At 44.5% G+C, this 18,287-nt stretch overlaps 3 protein-coding genes across 16 annotated transcripts in view; 2 read left to right on the top strand and 1 right to left on the bottom strand.

Moving 5' to 3' along the window:
* The first annotated feature begins 688 nt into the window (after positions 1-688).
* On the top strand, positions 689-2,773 carry LOC117586065 (tubulin alpha-1 chain). Its single transcript, XM_034275913.1, has 2 exons — positions 689-843; positions 1,317-2,773. Exons 1-2 carry the CDS (start codon positions 841-843, stop codon positions 2,664-2,666), a joined length of 1,353 nt encoding a protein of 450 aa, XP_034131804.1. The 5' UTR covers positions 689-840; the 3' UTR covers positions 2,667-2,773.
* A 3,336-nt stretch (positions 2,774-6,109) lies between these two features.
* Positions 6,110-6,718, top strand: LOC117586626 (enhancer of yellow 2b transcription factor). The gene is made up of 3 exons (XM_034276845.1): positions 6,110-6,263; positions 6,322-6,460; positions 6,523-6,718. Exons 1-3 carry the CDS (start codon positions 6,184-6,186, stop codon positions 6,607-6,609), a joined length of 306 nt encoding a protein of 101 aa, XP_034132736.1. The 5' UTR covers positions 6,110-6,183; the 3' UTR covers positions 6,610-6,718.
* Positions 6,719-7,809: 1,091 nt separating this feature from the next.
* The window catches only part of LOC117586623 (zinc finger protein zfp-1), a 29,620-nt gene continuing 19,142 nt past the window's right edge, over positions 7,810-18,287 (bottom strand). For 3 of the 14 annotated variants that reach the window (XM_034276828.1, XM_034276838.1, XM_034276840.1), the window contains 5 exons: positions 13,569-14,079; positions 13,156-13,510; positions 10,811-12,656; positions 10,573-10,753; positions 9,903-10,495 (listed from right to left, as the gene is read on the bottom strand). In XM_034276828.1, the coding sequence (XP_034132719.1) occupies positions 10,329-10,495; positions 10,573-10,753; positions 10,811-12,656; positions 13,156-13,510; positions 13,569-14,079 (3,060 nt within the window). In that variant the 3' untranslated portion in view covers positions 9,903-10,328. Of the gene's footprint in view, positions 7,984-8,405; positions 8,962-9,035; positions 9,467-9,902; positions 10,496-10,572; positions 10,754-10,810; positions 12,657-13,155; positions 13,511-13,568; positions 14,080-18,287 lie in introns of those variants that run through there. The other 11 variants (XM_034276839.1, XM_034276842.1, XM_034276829.1 and 8 more) reach the window with 10 other exon arrangements.

The following is an 18,287-nucleotide window of genomic DNA, read 5'->3' as shown; positions in this document are numbered from 1 at the left end:
TATATCCTAGTTACTCTTCGAGCGCAGGGTATAAAATTGAGCAATATATAAAATATTAATATTTGACTTTAGAATATATATAGAAATAAAATAAAAGAAATCAAATCAAAGAAAACACCATCCATCAGTGATTAGTTAGACGAAAATTATTATAATGTTTCCAGTATGCAACCCGAATTCTAAGCCCAAATATGTTGTAAAGATGGAAGAACTGCCCCTCAAACCAAACCTTCAGGAAAACCATATACTTTCTTTCCCTCTTTATAGAGCGCGCTATTTTTAAATAATTTTCAATGATATCAGTTAACATGCATGTGATTCTACATGTTACATACACTTACATACTGAATACAAAGCTCCCTTGCTTCCAGAAGGGCGATTTTAACGAAAAATTCAAATACAAATTTGAAAAATATAAGGTCATAAGGTATTCAATTCAATAAAGTAAGCATTTATAATACGCCAAACTGATTCTTCAATCGGATTGAACTATTGTTTCAGTGGTGAAAGTCTTTGAAAGTGAGTAATAACAAATAGCACATCAAAATCGAGGAATCTGATTTAAGACTACGGTTTATTTCAGTATATTTTAAGAAGCAAAAGGTTTATTTTGGTATTACTTTGAGGGTTGTGCGGTAAATTTTGGCGAAGATTCCTCGGTCACACTGAACGCTAAAATTTAAACTATAAAAGCAGGTCGCTGCGACTTTTACTTCAAGTTTATGTTTGTAAAACCTCATAACCGGTAGTTCGAACGTAAACGCTCTCCACGTCAGACCTTAATCACAAGTTTTGTGAAATTTCCTATTTGTGTGTGAAATAAACTAGAAAAAACTCAATATGGTAAGTAACATGCACTAGTTTTAGATGGTAAATTTGAGAATAAGTGTGCATTACGATTCAATTAAAGGCACGCGGCGTCGCCGCTAGTTTTCGCAAAATGGCGACCACACGCATTTTCGGTATTAAAAAATGATGACGTCATGGCAAGAAACTAGTCAAAACTTGCAGAATCTAACTAAAATCATATAAAAGTAGAGAGTACTCTGCACAATTCTGCATTAAAATTGTTGCAAAGCTAAAACCGGTAAATTGTATAGAAATTTAGTGAGGTTCGGCATTCGGAAAAAAAATGCGGCGTCGGCAAAAGACATTTTTCTTTTTCTGGTATACCATCTTGCCGTCTCGCTTACACATACATACATACACATGTGTCGAGAGACAGGGCCGCATCATCTTGGGCGCGGCTCTGCGGACTATTGATTTTTTTGTCGGGCGTGTTATTAATCATCGTTTCTTTTCTTCTCTGGTTACAGCGCGAATGTATCTCTATCCATGTTGGCCAGGCTGGTGTCCAGATCGGTAATGCCTGCTGGGAGCTGTACTGCTTGGAGCACGGTATCCAGCCCGATGGTCAGATGCCCTCTGACAAGACCGTGGGCGGTGGTGATGACTCGTTCAACACCTTCTTCAGCGAGACTGGCGCCGGCAAGCATGTGCCCCGTGCCGTCTTCGTCGACTTGGAGCCAACTGTTGTGGATGAGGTCCGCACTGGCACCTACCGCCAGCTGTTCCATCCCGAGCAGTTGATCACCGGCAAGGAAGATGCCGCCAACAACTACGCCCGTGGTCACTACACCATTGGTAAGGAGATCGTCGACCTGGTGCTCGACCGCATCCGCAAGTTGGCCGATCAGTGCACTGGCCTCCAGGGCTTCCTGATCTTCCACTCGTTCGGTGGTGGTACCGGTTCTGGTTTCACCTCTCTGCTGATGGAGCGTCTCTCCGTGGACTACGGAAAGAAGTCCAAGCTGGAGTTCGCCATCTACCCAGCTCCCCAGGTCTCCACCGCCGTGGTCGAGCCCTACAACTCCATCCTGACCACCCACACCACCCTGGAGCACTCTGACTGCGCCTTCATGGTCGACAACGAGGCCATCTATGACATCTGCCGCCGCAACTTGGACATTGAGCGCCCCACATACACCAATCTGAATCGTCTGATCGGACAGATCGTCTCCTCGATCACCGCCTCTCTGCGTTTCGATGGTGCCCTCAATGTGGATCTGACTGAATTCCAGACCAACTTGGTCCCCTACCCACGTATCCATTTCCCTCTGGTTACCTACGCTCCCGTCATCTCCGCCGAGAAGGCCTACCACGAGCAGTTGTCCGTTGCTGAGATCACCAACGCCTGCTTCGAACCAGCCAACCAGATGGTCAAGTGCGATCCCCGTCACGGCAAGTACATGGCCTGCTGCATGCTGTACCGTGGTGATGTTGTGCCAAAGGACGTCAACGCCGCCATTGCTACCATCAAGACCAAGCGTACCATCCAGTTCGTGGACTGGTGCCCCACTGGCTTCAAGGTCGGTATCAACTACCAGCCCCCAACTGTGGTGCCCGGCGGCGATCTGGCCAAGGTGCAGCGCGCTGTGTGCATGTTGTCCAACACCACGGCTATTGCCGAGGCCTGGGCTCGTCTGGATCACAAGTTCGATCTTATGTACGCCAAGCGTGCCTTCGTCCACTGGTACGTCGGTGAGGGTATGGAGGAGGGAGAGTTCTCCGAGGCCCGTGAGGATTTGGCCGCTTTGGAGAAGGACTACGAGGAGGTCGGCATGGACTCTGGCGACGGTGAGGGCGAGGGTGCTGAAGAGTACTAAACGCTTCACACATACGCACAGCCGGGGCGTCACTGGTGGATGGGGGCCCAGCCCTCGTCGAAACCAGTGCCTACGCCCAAACAAGAAGAAACTCCACTGCAACACAAGAAAGGAAGCGCTAACAAGAACCACAACAAGAAAGTATAACCCATGAGTATTTTATTAAAACAAAGACACGTACAGCGCAGATACAAAAAAAAACTAAAACGGCGATAAATTGTGTACAAGAATAAAATCGGCTGAAAGCAGTCTGGACAGCAAAAGAAAATCTCTCCATTTGTTGTTTTTCTTTTCCCATATTTTCCGTTTCAAACTTTTCCAGCAGACGAGAGAGTTCACTGAACGGAGGAGCTATAATTACGGGAAAGCGGACCAGCCGCAGCTCTCTGTATCTAATAATAGTGCCGCTTTCTAAGTTGCTCCATTTCATGATGCATGTGGCTAGTGCAGACTGTACCAGCCCAGGGTGCGGCAAGCACTTCATGCTGCAATCCCTAGGGGAGAGTGCATACATTTATATATCGATTTTTTAGTCGCCTGATGAGTCATTCATTTGAGTGGGCCGTGAGGAGTGTAGGCCGTAGCAGCATAATAATGGTCATCGCCATAGCGACGCCAGCAACAACGCCAACTCGGCAAAATCGTGTGATGACTTCATTTCCTAACTGATATGTGTATGTACATATGTACATGGCATGCCACGCAAATGTATGCGCATGTGTGTGTATAAGAGGGTTGCTTTTCCAAAAACAAAATTGAAGCCTAGGTAAACCGGCTTGTTGTTGTAAAAGGCCGCCCAACCTCTGCCTGCGCTGCGGAATTTTCGAGAAACAGACCGGCAGCTGCTGCAGATGTTATTGAATTTCCAGAAATACACAAGAAATGGGCAGGAAATGCAAGAAAAGGGCCACCCAAGCCATTTACAAGCATACATACAATGGATTCACATGAACACACATACACATTTGAAGTGCCGGCAGATCGGCGACCTCGATTGAGGTTATGTATGTTTGATGCCGTTTACTGCAGATGTCCAAAGAAAAGCAATTTCCCTTCTTTGAGACACTTTTATTACTCAGGGCTTAAGTCGGTCGCATAATTTACGGAAAAGTCAAGGTTTTAAGCCAAATTCAAATGGTTTTCCCGTCAAATAAAGCTGATTCGCAGAAATCGTGTAGCAGTTGGCTTCATTTAAGCCAGATACAACTCAGTATGTAACATGTACACACATATACACTGTGATGCCGTCAGACCATATTTGTGCATAGACTTGAGGGGCCAAGCCAACGCATTCAATGATGACGACAAGCCTCAATATCAGAGATGCTTAAGGCGCTTTTTTCGTCGCATGTATTGGGCGGTTGAAGCTCCTACACAGGAAGGCCCCAAGCCCACATTTGAGCGCTTGAATGAGTTTTGATGTTTGATCAATAAAAGAAAAATCTAATAAAAGTAGGAAAGCGAATATTTCGGCTCAGCAGGCATGCATACATAATAGTATGTACATATGTATTTACATTCATTTCTTCATACATTCATAAGTACATGTACATATGTATATGTACATAGTTTATGTTTATGTTGATCGGAATTCAGTTCCTCGAATTTGATATTCACTTCAATATTAGTGGCTAATTAAGACCCCCATCAAGTTTCATATAATTTTATCCCATAGATGAAACAATTTTCTACATGATTGGCTATGTTTAAGGTAACTTGTTTATTCTTTCGGTTGTAAAATAAGGTTTAAGCTAAGAATCAAAGCATAAAACGTAACAGGGTTTGGATGTTACGTTATTGTTGCTGGTCAACCGGATTTGTGATATTAGTATGCAACGTTTGTATGCCCTCTATACGGTAATTAATTAATGAAAACTTAATAATGACTTCGAGTCAACTGCACATCTATCTCGATTTCAATACCTATTCTGCATACTTTTTTAAGATAGATTTAAAACATAGAATGACTGGTATCTGCATTAATTGGATCCAGGGATGACAGGTACTTCCTCACTTCTATAATATTTTTTTTCACATGGTATCAGAATGTGCTCATTCCGTTCTTCTGCCAAGACATTTTTATAACGATGTGGCATCGCAGAATAACTAGTTCCGAATATGAACTGGTTCCTGTAAACCTCATCACTGCCATGAGCAGGGTGTCCTTTTATGGTTTATTATGTACTTTTCCGAATATTTTGACCACGAAATTGAGTTCATTGTATATTTACGTTATATCGGTATATAATGGGATATTTAATAAATTTTATCGGCCTATTAAATTCCATTTTAATGATGACCTTTCTGCCGTGAAGAAAACATTGCAGTGTTATTGGCGAACTAAATATTGAGTGCACCCAGCTGCCAAAATACTGTGCTTGAACTTGGGAAAACCATTAATGGGTACAAACTTCAAAGTGATCAGATGGTTACGCATTCAATACAGCACATTCATATTTTTTCCGATTTCTTTATTTTATTTTTTTTGAGATTTTAAGTTACCGCTCTACCCTTGGGTAGAGGGGAATTATTTGGCCACCCGCCTTTACAGGGGGGAAATCGCCACGTCGAAATATGTAACTTGTTACAGTTTTGCTCCAATACTTACCTGGCGTAGAGGTTATGTTCCCCACGTGCTTCACGTTGCACTTAAGAATTCACAATCCCGATTTCTTTAAGCAAACTCCATGAGCGAAGAATTTTGTCAAAAATATTGTTGAGCAATGCATGAGAAAATGTACAGATTGGTTCAATGCTGCAAATTGATGTGCTTCTCATAGACATGAAATCCTAGAACATTTGGAAAAGGTGTTTGCGACAACCAACTTTAAATGGGTCAATGACAAATTGGATACCATAAAATCATTAAAATTAGGCGAGAATTAAAAAATAAATATAAAATGCAATACGTAAAGGAAGGAGTATTAAATTCCCAGAGGAATTGCAAATATGCCTAGAGAATAAAGGATAGCTTTTGTGATTCGATAATATTCACAAAAATGCTAACATACCATCCCTTATTAAAAATAATAAATTCCTGCAGACTGTCCGATTTACCATCTTTTTGTACGTTGAAAAAAAACATATCGTTGATGATGGAGAAGATGTATCCTTCGAAACAGTCACAATTTCAATGAATTAATTTAAAAATTTTGCAGCAGCTGATAAAATGGATCTATAATATTAAGTATAGCAAATATTTTTTTTGTTTGGTTGAACTTTTCTGCCAGGAAATATACCTCATAAAATCACCCAATCCTGCGGAGAATTTAATGAATTTAATAAAACTACCTAGTAATATCAAATATAACAAAACATAAATAACAAAAATAATTTAAGATTCACGGTATATTTACAGTATATTTTGAAAATACAAGGGTATATTCGGTACATTTTCGAGGCCCTGACGGTATATTTTATCGATAATTCCGCGGTCACAGTGGCCATGAGACTAGTTTTTAAAATAAACAAAAATAGATAGTAACTTACTGAACAGATATTTGTACAACCTAGTATCATGCCGTACAGCAAGGAAATTGGCACTGATGCCCAGCCAAAGGAGGAAAATGTTAAATTAACACATTGCGAAAGCGCCACGTAAGATTTGTGGATAATTTAATTGTAAATTGTTTTCATTTCAATAAACCTTCGGTAGCCTGAAGGATATTTTGCAGACCCGTCTTATCGAATGCGGCTGGCGTAGACAAATTGAGCAATTTATTCGTGAAAAAATTGCAGAGCGCGGAAATCAGACTATAACAAGTGAGGAACTGGCAGCCGAGATTGTGCCTCAAGTAGGTGATATATGTACAATGCGACTATGTTCCAATTTAATTGATATATTTCTATTGGACAGGCCCGCGCCATGGTACCAGAGGACGTTCGCAACGAGATGATGATACGCGTGCGTGAAGCCCTGGAGTCGTCGTTGACACGAAAGTAAAGGACCCCCAACCCAATCAATGGTGAAATTATTCGCATAATCTTAAATTCTAGCACATGTGTGTTTCTTGGTTTATTATCTCGTATTTAAGTAGATATTTACATGCTTACGATAATTATGAAAGTGCGCCTCTAGTTGTACAATATGTATGTAATAATAATAAATAAACAGCCTAATTGTAATGCATTAAAATACGTTGTTTGCTTATTGTATGTTCATATTGTTTATCGGTACGATTGGCTAAACAAAATGTGTGTGCTTGGTTTTAAGGGTGTATGGTGTGGTGGCAGTGGGTTAAGTTAGGAACGCGGTTTGGGCTCTTTGTTTTCGTTGAATTGTTCTACAAAAAATAATGGGGCTACACTTTAAGTAATAATTTCATCATTATTTACTCCAATTTTCCTCTCTTTACTTATTCAATAGCGAGTCAATCGAAAAGTCTTTAAATTTGGCGTTGGAATCATCGTTTAATAGCTGTGGTTGCTGCAGCTGTTGCAGTTGCAGTTTTTCCCTTGTTTGTTGTTCATGTTTTTCCTCATCCAGAACAACTATTGTTTTTGTGCTCATGGTGGTTGTCGTTGTTCCATTGTCCAATGTTGTTGTTGGCAGCATTTTCATTAATTTATTCCTTGGCTTTCGCAGAAATTTAGTGTTTATTTGAAATTTTTGTGGCTTGTGATTCGATTGGGATTGTAAAAGTTGTGGTGTGTTGGTTGCACTTGCTGTTGCTATTGCTGTGGTGGCTGTGTTTATTGTGGGTACTATTTGGATTGTATTGCGATAGTTCTGACGCCAGCTACGCAGCTCTGTGCTCGGGGATTTGACAGCATGCAGGCTGCTGGTTGGTGTTTGACCCACTGGCGCTGCTGTGGTTGCTGCTGGTGTTGCTGTTATGGTAGCTGCTGATAAGGCATTGGGTCCAAAGCATTTTAGAAAATTCTGTACATGCAACAAGCTCTCATTCTCATCCTTATGCTTTGGCCTGCGTTGTTTGTCCTCGTTCTCATCCTCAGCCTCATAGTCCACCGAAGATTCTTGCTGAGGCGACGAAGAGGAGAACGTGGAAGAGCTGCTGTTGTCGCTGCTGAGCTGTAATTTAGACACCAGTTTAGTTATGTATATTTATGGTGTTATTGATTCAGTTTTACTCACATCATCATCATTTGTATCGCGTAGTTGCTGAAAGCTAAGTGGCTCCGCTGGCATCGGCTTGCTGTAGTAGGGCGTAGAATTGCTGCTGCTGTTGCAATTGCGATCTCCGCGTCTGGCCAGTATCGGTTTCTTTTTCGGCTGTGGCTTCTGCTTCTGTTGCATTTGCTCACGGTATGACTTTCAGCTGGTTTTGGCGAGGTTATCGTCGCGCCTTAGCTGGGACTGTAAAACAGAGGGACACACATTTATGAGTTGTATTCCAAGAGGTGATTTTACATATCGTATGGGGGTTCTATTTGGATAGAATGAAGTCTTCTCTTTCATCCTGGCACACAAGAAACCAGATATAATTTTGGGGTTTTCTGCAGTGAAATGAGATATTTATAATGCAAAAGAGATGGTGGTGGCTAAGCGGATGGATACGATTTGTGTGTGCGTGTGTTCAAAAATTTCTTTGGGGCAATGACTGATTGGTTGATTGAATGACTGAATGACAATAGATATGTGAGGGGCACATTGTATGAATTATGAGCATAAACCAAAATGAATGAAAATTGCACAAAGCCTCGGGGGAATGCAAGGTTTACAGACACACACACACACACACAGAGATACAGACACATACAGGCGCGCACGCACACAACTACCTGATGATGCGTGCTGTAGAGCGCCGCGTGATGCGCCGCATAGGAGGAGGTGGAAGTGGTGGTGGTGCTACTTAAATCGCCCAGGCCGAGGCCAAGGTTAACGCCAAGGCCAATGCCGCCAACGCCAACTCCGCCAACGCGGAGTGGCATGCCCACTGTTGTTGTAAATGTGGTTGTTGTTGTTGTTGCTGTTGATGTTGCACCAGCTAGAGCTGTCGCTGACCCACCTCGTCCAATATTGCTGCCACCAACCGCCGCCGCCACTCCGCCAGCACCGCCCATGCCCATGCCCACGCCCACACCCACACCGAGCATATGGGCGGCGGCAACAGCGGCGCTGGCATGATGCGACGACGACGACTGTTGCTGCTGCTGTTGCTGCTGCTGCAAGTGCTGCTGTACGACTTGTTGTTGCGACGGATGTGAATGTTGCTGCTGTTGCTGTTGCTGGTTCTGGGAGGGATGCTGATGCAGGCTGTTGCTGTTGCTTATGCTGCCACTGCCACTGTTGCTGCTGCTATTATATGTCGCATGTGCTGCAGAGACATGTGGCCTATGGGGAGCAGAGATTACGAATTAGAGATATCTCTTTTCACATCCCTTGTGTGGGGATTAGGGAGTGAACACTCACCTCAGTCCCAAGCTGGCTGCATTGCTCATTGTCATACCGCTCAGAGACATGGGGGTGGTTGTGCCCGAGCTGACATTCGAGGATGATGTTGCTCCTGCCCCACCAGGATTATTGCTCATGTTGCCATTGTTGCTGTTGCTGTTGACGCCGCCCGCTGTTCCCGTACCCGCTCCCCGATAGTCTAGTACACCGCTGGAGCTGGCCGGCGCTACTGTGGGGCGGCTGTTCACCATTGTGGGTGTGGTCGTATTGATGGCCGTAGTGGCCAGGGAGACGGCAGCCGCTATTGTTGTTGCCGCATTAAGAGCGCTCATGTTGGAAGCTGCTAATGTGGAAAGGACAGAAGTTGTACAAGTTGTTGAAGATGTTGTTGCTGTGGTTGTTGAAGTTGAAGTAGAAGTAGAAGAAGTTGTGGTTGTGGTTGCAGCTGTAAAGCATTTGTTTTGGTTAGATTGTGAGTATCGGTATCCCCTGCCCACATTTGTTGTGTTCATCTTTATCCAAAATTGTATTAGTTTATGCATGTGCGTGTGTGTGTGTGTGATTGTGTTTGTGGTGGTGGTGGTGTGGCATGCAACACAACAAACTTATGAGCTAACAAAAATCGGGAGAGGAGAGAGCGTAAAATCTTTTCTGTGCACATCGTCGTGTTGGAAACATGAGCTGTGTAAACTGTTTCAAACTTAGAGAAACGAATTTAGAATTTTTGTTCATTTTGAAACATTTTATTCATTTTTCAAATAAATAAAATCGAAAATGATTAGTTTTTAAGTAAATATACTTATACTTGTAAATATATTAGTGTTTTTATATGGTATAATTAAGGTATTTATCGTGTAAAATGGATTAACTTAAGAGTGTTGTCATGGCAAAGAAAAATGCATTTAATTGAGGAAATTGTCTGATCATTTGACTATGTTATGCAGTGTATGTATGTAGGTAGGTGTAGGTGTATATTATATACAATTTATCAGAAGTTTGACTGTTAACTTAGGGATAACTTAGGAATAACTTGAATAACTTAAGACTATCCATTGATTCAGGTGCATTGATTTGTATGTACAACGGATACGAACAACAGACAAAGAAATTTTTAACAAAAATTCAAATAAACGTAATCAATTTGGTCTGTTATCAGTGGCTGTGTGTGTGTGTGTGTGTGCGTGAGTTTGTGGTATGGATGGATGGCTTGGCATTGCAATCCTGCCTCATCTAATGCCAAGTGCCAAGTGTCATGTGTGTGTATGTGCCGACACCAATTACAAGAGAGATCGGACGTTTTGCCTTCTCTACTTACCATGCGCCTCGGCCTTGCTGGCGATCGGATTCAGTGGGATTTGTAGACGGGCATTCACCGCCAGCAAATGATCTCGCCGCGCTATCAGGCTGGTCACATGTTCCTCCAAACGCAGATTCTCACTCTGCAGCTGATGCAAGCAATTCAACAGGGAAGCAACTACAATGAGAAAGGGATTAAATATTTTACAGATTAGAAATTCGCTACAGGGCATCCTTAATGCGACTCATACTCACTGTCAAAATGCTGCGCCTGCTCCATGAGAAACTGTGAGCCCTGTTCCCATTGGCGCTCCAGCAGTTGCTCTAAGCTTTGAGGTATCGACATATTGCTATTCATTCCGACTCCGCTAAACATCGACTGCAGTGGATTCGGTGCAGGTGTGGCATTCATGGAGGCGGCATTGGTATTATTTCGCTGTGAAAATGAGAGAGAAATATAATGTCTTCTTACAGCAACACTGCTTCTGCTTACCTGTTTCCCAGGGAACGGCACTCCCGCGAATTGCGAACCCATCGCGTCACTCGTGTAGATGGCATGATCCTGCACTTCCATATGCAGCTGCTCCGAGAGCTTCTGGGCCACACTGCTATTAGGATTCACATGATTTCCCAGCATATGGGTGGCCGTGTGTGCAATGATCGAACTCGCTGGTGTGGCCGGCGGCGTGGGGGTACTGATCGGACCACTCGATGAACCACTGCTGGCAGCTCCATTTTGCAGGATGCGTACATCCTTGAGATCTGGCTGCTGCTGTACGTTTGTGGCCGACGCTGCTGCGGCTGCAGCTGCTGATGCTGCTGCTGATTGTGCGGCCGCCGCAGCTGCTGCAGCAATCGTCGACTCCTTGGCCTTGCGTCCACGCTTGCGTACATTTCCAGGCTGTGGGGCGGGTACAGCCACAGCTGTGGCACTCAATGCACCTGCCGAATGCAGCTGCGTTGTGCCACCAATCTCGGAGCCTGGCGAACTCGGCGGCGAGTCCTTGATGGAGCTTACCGGCAGCATGGCCACATCCAGGTGCGGCTGCTGCGTCTGACTCTCGTAGGTGAACTTGAGGCCACCCCCAATGGGCAGCATTGATTGGCTCAACTGTTGACTCGTCAGCGTTGTTGTGCTTGGCAGTGATGATGTAGTTGCGGCCGATGTTGTTGCAAGATCCGGAGTTCTGTTCGATTTCGTTATCGATGTAGTTGTTGTCACGGAGGTGGAAGAAGGATTGGTAGGAATCGAATTAGTGAATTGTAATATTTCGAGATCTTCATGTTGATTCTGTGCCTGCTGCTGCGGTTGCTGTGGCTGTTGTGGTTGTTGTGGCTGTTGCAAGTGCATAAAGTTAGCCTGAATTGGAGCTGTGGCTGTGGCTGAGGCGGAGGATGAGGCAGAGGTTAGATTTGTGGGGGACGAGGTTCTAGCGGGTATTGGTGCATATGTCTGTGGTTGTTGCTGCTGCTGCTGCTGCTGAAACAATTGCGACTGCTGAGCACGCAGCATTTTCTTATTCAACGGCTTGGTGGTGCCACTGCTGACGCTGCTTCCGCCATAGTTCCCTTCAGAAGTTGAGCCCTTGGCGTTGCTCGTGCTCGTGCTGCTCCCTCTGTAACCCACTGTCGATGGCCCTGTGGACATATTGACAGGAGAATCCAGCAGATTCACCACAGGGACAACACCACCACTCGAGGACATGGACGAGGAAGATGTTGAGGATGAGCACGGAGATGAGGTCTGATCCCCATTATGATTGCCATGCAGCAGTATGCTGTTGCTGCTGTTACGCGTGCTTCGAATTGGAGTTGGTGCTGTTGCTGTTATGGGAGCTGCTGATGCACCACCCGCCACAGCGGGTGGCGAGTCTATCGAAGATTGCGACGAGGACAGCGACAACACCACTGGCGAGGCAATGCCTCCAGGCAAACCTGCACTTGGCGATTGATGTGGCGAACTATGGCGACTTTGTTTCTCCGCTACGGTTGCTGTAGCTGATGCAACATTGCCTGCTGCTGCTACAGCTGCTCCCGTGGCATTGCTTTCGTTCTTATTGAGTGCCGCTCCACGCTTTTTTCCCGAACGTCCACCCGATGGGGCTTTAGTGTTCGATGCGTTGGTAGCAGAGCTACTGACGGGTGTATTGGGGGTGGTCAAAGAGGTGCTGCCTACGCTGACGGCAGGGTGCAACGATGTTAGATGCTGTTGCATCTGATGCTGCCCCTGTGTTGAATGATGTGGGGGAAGACTATTGCTGTTGTGGTGGTGGTTCTGCGAGTGATGATGATGGTGGTGATGATGACTACTGGTGCCACTGCTCTCACCAGAGCGCGATCTACTTGTGTGGTGTGTGGTGTGGGTGTAGGTATGGGTGTGTCAAGGGAAGACATTAAGCAAATCGAGAGATAACAAGAGAAGGAGAGATTGGAAGAAAAGAGAGAGTAATTTTGTTTATAGATCGCAGCTTTATGTTCTTATGAAATGAAACACAAAAGCTGCTGCTGCCCGTTGGAACCAAAAAAACGAATGAACCACACAGCCCCGGTCAGCCTATCGCCTCCTGTGCTGGTGGTGGTGCAGTGATGGGTGCAAAATGATTGATTAAAAATGAAACACAGCCTTCTAAAATATCACACAGAAAGCGACACATAAGAGCAACAGAAACAGGATCAAACACAAGAAACAAGACACTTTACAGGTAACCAAAGAGCAATCAAGGTGTAAAACACATCTCTATCGTTTAAGAGTGATTTATAAACTAAAAGGCAGCTTGCACAGGCAACAAAACATGAAGACACTCGTCATAATATCCCTTCTCGCAATACCCTGCATACCTGCTTCGGCGCGACGTGGCCGGCGGTGCCTCCTGCTCTTGCAGCTGTTGCACACGCGTTGTCTGCTTCTCGTAGCTGATCTTCAGGTTGCCACTCTCTGTGGTGGTGGCCGTGAGATTTCCAGTGCTGCTGCCAGTGCTGGCGGAGATAATGCTTCCACCGCTATTACCGCTGACTAGGGAGCCGTTGCCACCCAGAGCAGGTGAAGATTTTCCGCTCTGATGCTGAATGACCGTTGAGGCGCCACTTGTTGCTGTTGCGTACGCTCCTCCTGCAGCGCTCAGTGCCGACAGATTCGCTGCAGTCTGATGTTGCTGCTGTTGGGTGCTTCGTGAAGCTGCCATCCCATGAGAATCTGTGGGGGAAGGATCGTTATTTCAGTACTCTAACTGCAGATTACAAGAAAAACTTACCACCACTGAGGTTCGTAGGAGTGATGCTGTTGCTTGATGGCAGATTGATTCCAGGTACATTGGCCGTCGACAGCGGCACAGAGACATAAAGGCTGGGGGCATTGCTGTTGCTGCTGCTGCCACTTCCACTCGCAGGTGGTGGCGGATTGCTGTTGCTGCTCTCCTTAATGCCGCCACTGCTACTACTGCTGCTGCTGCCGTGCTTGCTGCTGCTTCCGCTGGTGTTGGCTTTACTCGAATCTGTCTTTGGATAGCCACTGGCACCCACTCCTGACGCTCCCCCGCCCACAGCTGGTGAGTTAGCCAATCCTGCTCCTCCTGCTGAACTGCTGCTTGTGGCATTGCTGGTCAAAGTGCTGCTGCCCGTTGTGGTTCCACCCGCAACCGATGTCACTGCCCCCGTTGTTGCTGTACTCGCTGGGGCAGCTATTGTGGCGCTTGTGACGGGTGTGGCATTCACTTCAGCGGTGACGGATGTTTGATGGGTCGGTGGACTTAGTTCCGTTCGTTGCTGCAAAAAGGGCAAAGGGTTTTTATTGGTAAGTTTTGCGTGATTCATTTCTAAGTAAATTCACAGCTGATAAAATTCTCGACTGATAAGCCGGCGATCATAAAAAACGATCTTCAAGTGGTTAACATTTCATGTTACAACAGAAAAAAGGGGTTGCATAACTTTGTGAATGGATCTGTTGAAGCATTCCTCAGTTTGAGGCAGGAAATTATTAGTTTTCAAGAAATCTCTCCAAGCCTTCCTTTTGGACGGTCAAAACTTCCTTCCCAAAAGTGAAGCCTGTTGCTTACAAGTGTATTCCCATATTCGGTGTGAATTCAGACCCCACGTTTTTCTTTTAGATTTGCCTTTTGGCTTTGCGGTCATTAGCAACATCCGGCGGCTGTCGTTGACTGTGTGTTGTTGCTGGATTTCTGGTAAATGGTTGATGTTTTTTAATGGTGAGACGTGTAAACACATGTTTACAACCGAAAGAATACGCAAATACAAGACACAAATAAAAATCACATGGCAAGGGGGGAGCCGCAAAACCATTAACAGTGGCCTCCTTCCAGCGGCAGTGATGTTAAATGTTACAAAAAGTACCTAGATGTTTGATACTCTAACAGAGAGCTTCTAGAGGAATAACAGCACTGAAAAGAGACGGTGGAACAGCAGTGCAGAGAGGAATAACTACACTAAACTGGGAGGAGGAGTAGGAACATATGTAGGGTGACAAAAGCAGGGCAGAACGGAAGATACCGTGATAGAGGGGTAGGGGGCTTAAGCGGCGCCGCATGTGTTCCAAATAGATCAAAAGCTGCCAAAGGGACGGACGAACACATAAATGCAACTCAAAAAGCTCTTATCGCTGATGTTGGCTGCTGTTGCTGTTGTTCAGAATATAATAAAATACAACGACATGCAACATGAGTCACAGACGAGTCAAAAAAATGCATCGCAGCAGCAGCAGACAGCAACTAATGCAGCTGCATTAACAGCAAACACAGAAAGAAAGAGAGAGAGAGAGAGAACACAACAACACCCACCCGCTCTTCACTTCACAACTCACTCTCCCTCTGTGACCTCTCTCTCACAATCTATGGTGAAACAGTCTCTCACTCTTTTATGGGAACAGCTTCGCACTGATGTGGGAACAGTCTAAGAAAAAGAGGCAGAGAGCGAGAGGGAGTGGGGTTCCATTGTTTTTGTTGCTGCTGTTGTTGCACGTTGTATGTACCCCCATTTACAATGTAGTTTTCGGTCACGTAGGCCAACAAAAAAAAAACTATGAATGGCGTTGCCACCTGATGACATTTGTTCCAATAGGAATTGTTCCATTGAATTGACATTTGATTCCAACAAGTTGGCAGCCCCTAGCCCTAGAGCCTGTTGCTGGAAAAAAGAGAGAGAACTCCGAGGAGGAGTCGCACACGAATGACATTTTAAAAAGTGTCAAATTTCCAAGCAAAAGAAACACCTTCATGCCTGATTAGATTTGGGTCAAGAGATACAACGAAGAAATACATGCAACATGCTTAACTGTGTGTGGGGTCAGGTCCTTTCTGTTTGAGAGTACTTAAAAATACCCGTTTTATGTTTAAGCATGTTGCATGTATTTCATCTAAAATACCTTCCCTAAATACCCTAGAAGATGTATTGGTTGCAAGTATAATAGTAATGTGAAACAGGAATTAAATTTTGATACATTTAAACAGATATTTTTACAGTTTACTGTTTATCTATTTCTGAATGTAATAGTAGTCCCAGCCAGCAAAAATAAATTATTCGTCAGTCCTATATATTGAAATATGAGAGACTAGCTGGCATTTAAAAGCAGATTAACAAGTGGACGACAGACGGTCAATGCTAATCAGCAACAAATTATATCTTTGTGGAAGTGTCCGCCCAGTGGGTCTCCCTCAGCTTCGGCATCTGGTCAAACATCTGTTGAGAATCATAATACCCTCTCTATGTCGCCACCGTTCGGGGTGTGACAAAAAATGTTGTCTACTACCATTTCATGGCCAAGTTTCTAGAAGATTTTCGCAGTTTCCCGCTTCTCTCTCACGTTTCGTATCCCACACTCTCTTTCTGGCTGCTTCGGGGGCAGCTGTCGGACAAACAATGGCGGAAGGTTTCAGGCGCGCGCTTTGATTATCCTGTTGCTGAAGCTAATGGCCCACAACCCCCAGGCAGGCCCAGACGCGGAGCACAACGCGATACCGGCATGCACAATCAACCCCTTTTTTTTGGTTTGTTGGGAATTCGCTTCCGCGACACATTTCAATTTTACTTCCAAGCAAATTCAATAAGAAGAATTGTCGAGCGTAGCCGGAAATAAAATACCAACTATAAATATTATATTAGCGTGTGTCTGGGATATTTCTCCATCCACACACAACTCCCTCTCTATGGAGCTGGTACTTCCCTTTCACAACAATGCTGTGGGATAATGGTCGCATAAAAGGGTTGTCCTTGTTCCCTTTTTTTTGGCAGCACTGAAGAATTTTGCAAAGAACATACTAGATACGAATCGTACAACAAATAAACGATTGAACGATAGAATTATTCAAATTGAATTGAGAATTCAATAGTTCTTTTTGGGGGATAACTGTTGGGGGAAGGAAATATCAAAAGGAATGCTGAGATTCCAAGGAATTAACAAAGGAACGTCTAAAGAGTTTGAAAGTGCTCGTAAAAAGTGCGAGTAACTTTGGGATAATCATCAGAGATCAAAGGGAAGTGATTCATGTAGGATTTCCACACAAAATAGTGGATGTTTGTTGTGCTACTAGAACAACAAGTTATAGCAAGTGTTTTTTCAAGGTCTTCAACAATCCAAGCATCTTGAAAACATCTTTAATCTTTATAATCCCAAACAGAGAATAGAAACCATCTTAAGTTTATACAGAGATATCTTCTTTAGCTCTAATCCTCTAGTAGCCTTGGAAGCACGAAAGGTAAACGAAACAATGAATGCCAATTAAAATAACAATTAGAGCAAGAGTTGAGAAAGACACGACTCGTCTTGGGCCTGTCCTGACAGCCAGCGTAGAGTTCAAGACATTGTCCTCAGGTAGGACGTGAAACAGCAGCTGTAACCAGATCGAATGGAAGGAAAGGATCAATCAGCCGCCCAGGAAGCAACAGCAAGTACAAAAAACTAAGGGTAGCTGCAGCTCTAGAGCGGAGGAAAAGAAGAGGGTAAGAAGAAGAGCTCACGTTGCCCATGAGGCAAGAGAGGCACAAGATAAGGAAGCATCTTGTAGCAGCTGTCGTAAACTAGGCGCAAATGTGCCAACCATACAAATACAGAGGGCTATCCGATCCAAGGATATGGCCAGTGAAAAACCGGCCTTGGGCTCACGAGGAATACGTATGCATGTTTCTTGCGCTACCTTTAAGGAACAAGAAGCTACGTGATACGTGGCACAACAGCTGTCTCTCCCTCGTTTGGTAGGCACTTACACTAATCAATAATACAAACTCAATATCCGATAAATGTACGCATATAAAAGGATATGCACTACCCGACAATTGGAGCATTCAGTGTGGATGTAAATGCGGACAAAGGCGGGGCATTGGCATTCCCCGGGCATAATTTAAGGTGTCTCTTTCCCCTCTCTTTACAACATTTCTTTTGTGTTATGTCCCTGTGGCAGGTGGCTTGCTCTCACCGCCTTCAGAAACATCCAAAGTGATGGTGGTGCAGCTGCATGCGGCAGAGTGCACACAAGTGGCACATAAGCAATGCGGTTAAATAATTGATGGAGTGTCAAAGACATGGCCGATCGAATTGGGAAAACACCATGAGGGTTGCTTCGATTAGCGATGGGAATATCTACTGAAGAATACGCTGATAAATTTGAGATCTTAATGGAGGATAAACATTATCAGCATAGGCGAAACCAGGGAACAGGGATCAATCATCCTTACAAACGGGGAGTGGAGTTCTCGAATGGCCTTTGAATTTTCTGGAATATGTCTTTGGCCTTAGAGTACATAATTCCGAGTTTTTATTGAACTGTTAATCGGCTGTAACACACACTTTTAGTGTATAATTCTCATAGAGCCTGCAGGTATTTACCCAAACGATCTCTCAATCTAAGAATATACTTCTCTCTCTTTTGAATGCTGCTTTCGCATTACATCAGTTGCTTATCTCTCCCCTGAAGAATCTTCTAGCTCTTTCCTATGAATGATTTGTAATCCATTCCAAAAGTGCG

The sequence above is a fragment of the Drosophila guanche genome, unplaced genomic scaffold, assembly GCF_900245975.1.
Source record: "Drosophila guanche unplaced genomic scaffold, DGUA_6, whole genome shotgun sequence".
Taxonomy (NCBI): domain Eukaryota; kingdom Metazoa; phylum Arthropoda; class Insecta; order Diptera; family Drosophilidae; genus Drosophila; species Drosophila guanche.
Note: the sequence above shows the minus strand (reverse complement) of the source record. Positions and strands in the feature narration are given on the sequence as shown.

Bases quoted from the DNA above. Each gene is read 5' to 3' on its own strand.
- LOC117586626 (XM_034276845.1), top strand. From the start codon at position 6,184: ATGCCGTACAGCAAGGAAATTGGCACTGATGCCCAGCCAAAGGAGGAA. The intron at 6,264-6,321 runs GTAAGATTTGTG...AACCTTCGGTAG, and splicing joins ACACATTGCGAAAGCGCCAC to CCTGAAGGATATTTTGCAGA. The intron at 6,461-6,522 runs GTAGGTGATATA...TCTATTGGACAG, and splicing joins CAGCCGAGATTGTGCCTCAA to GCCCGCGCCATGGTACCAGA.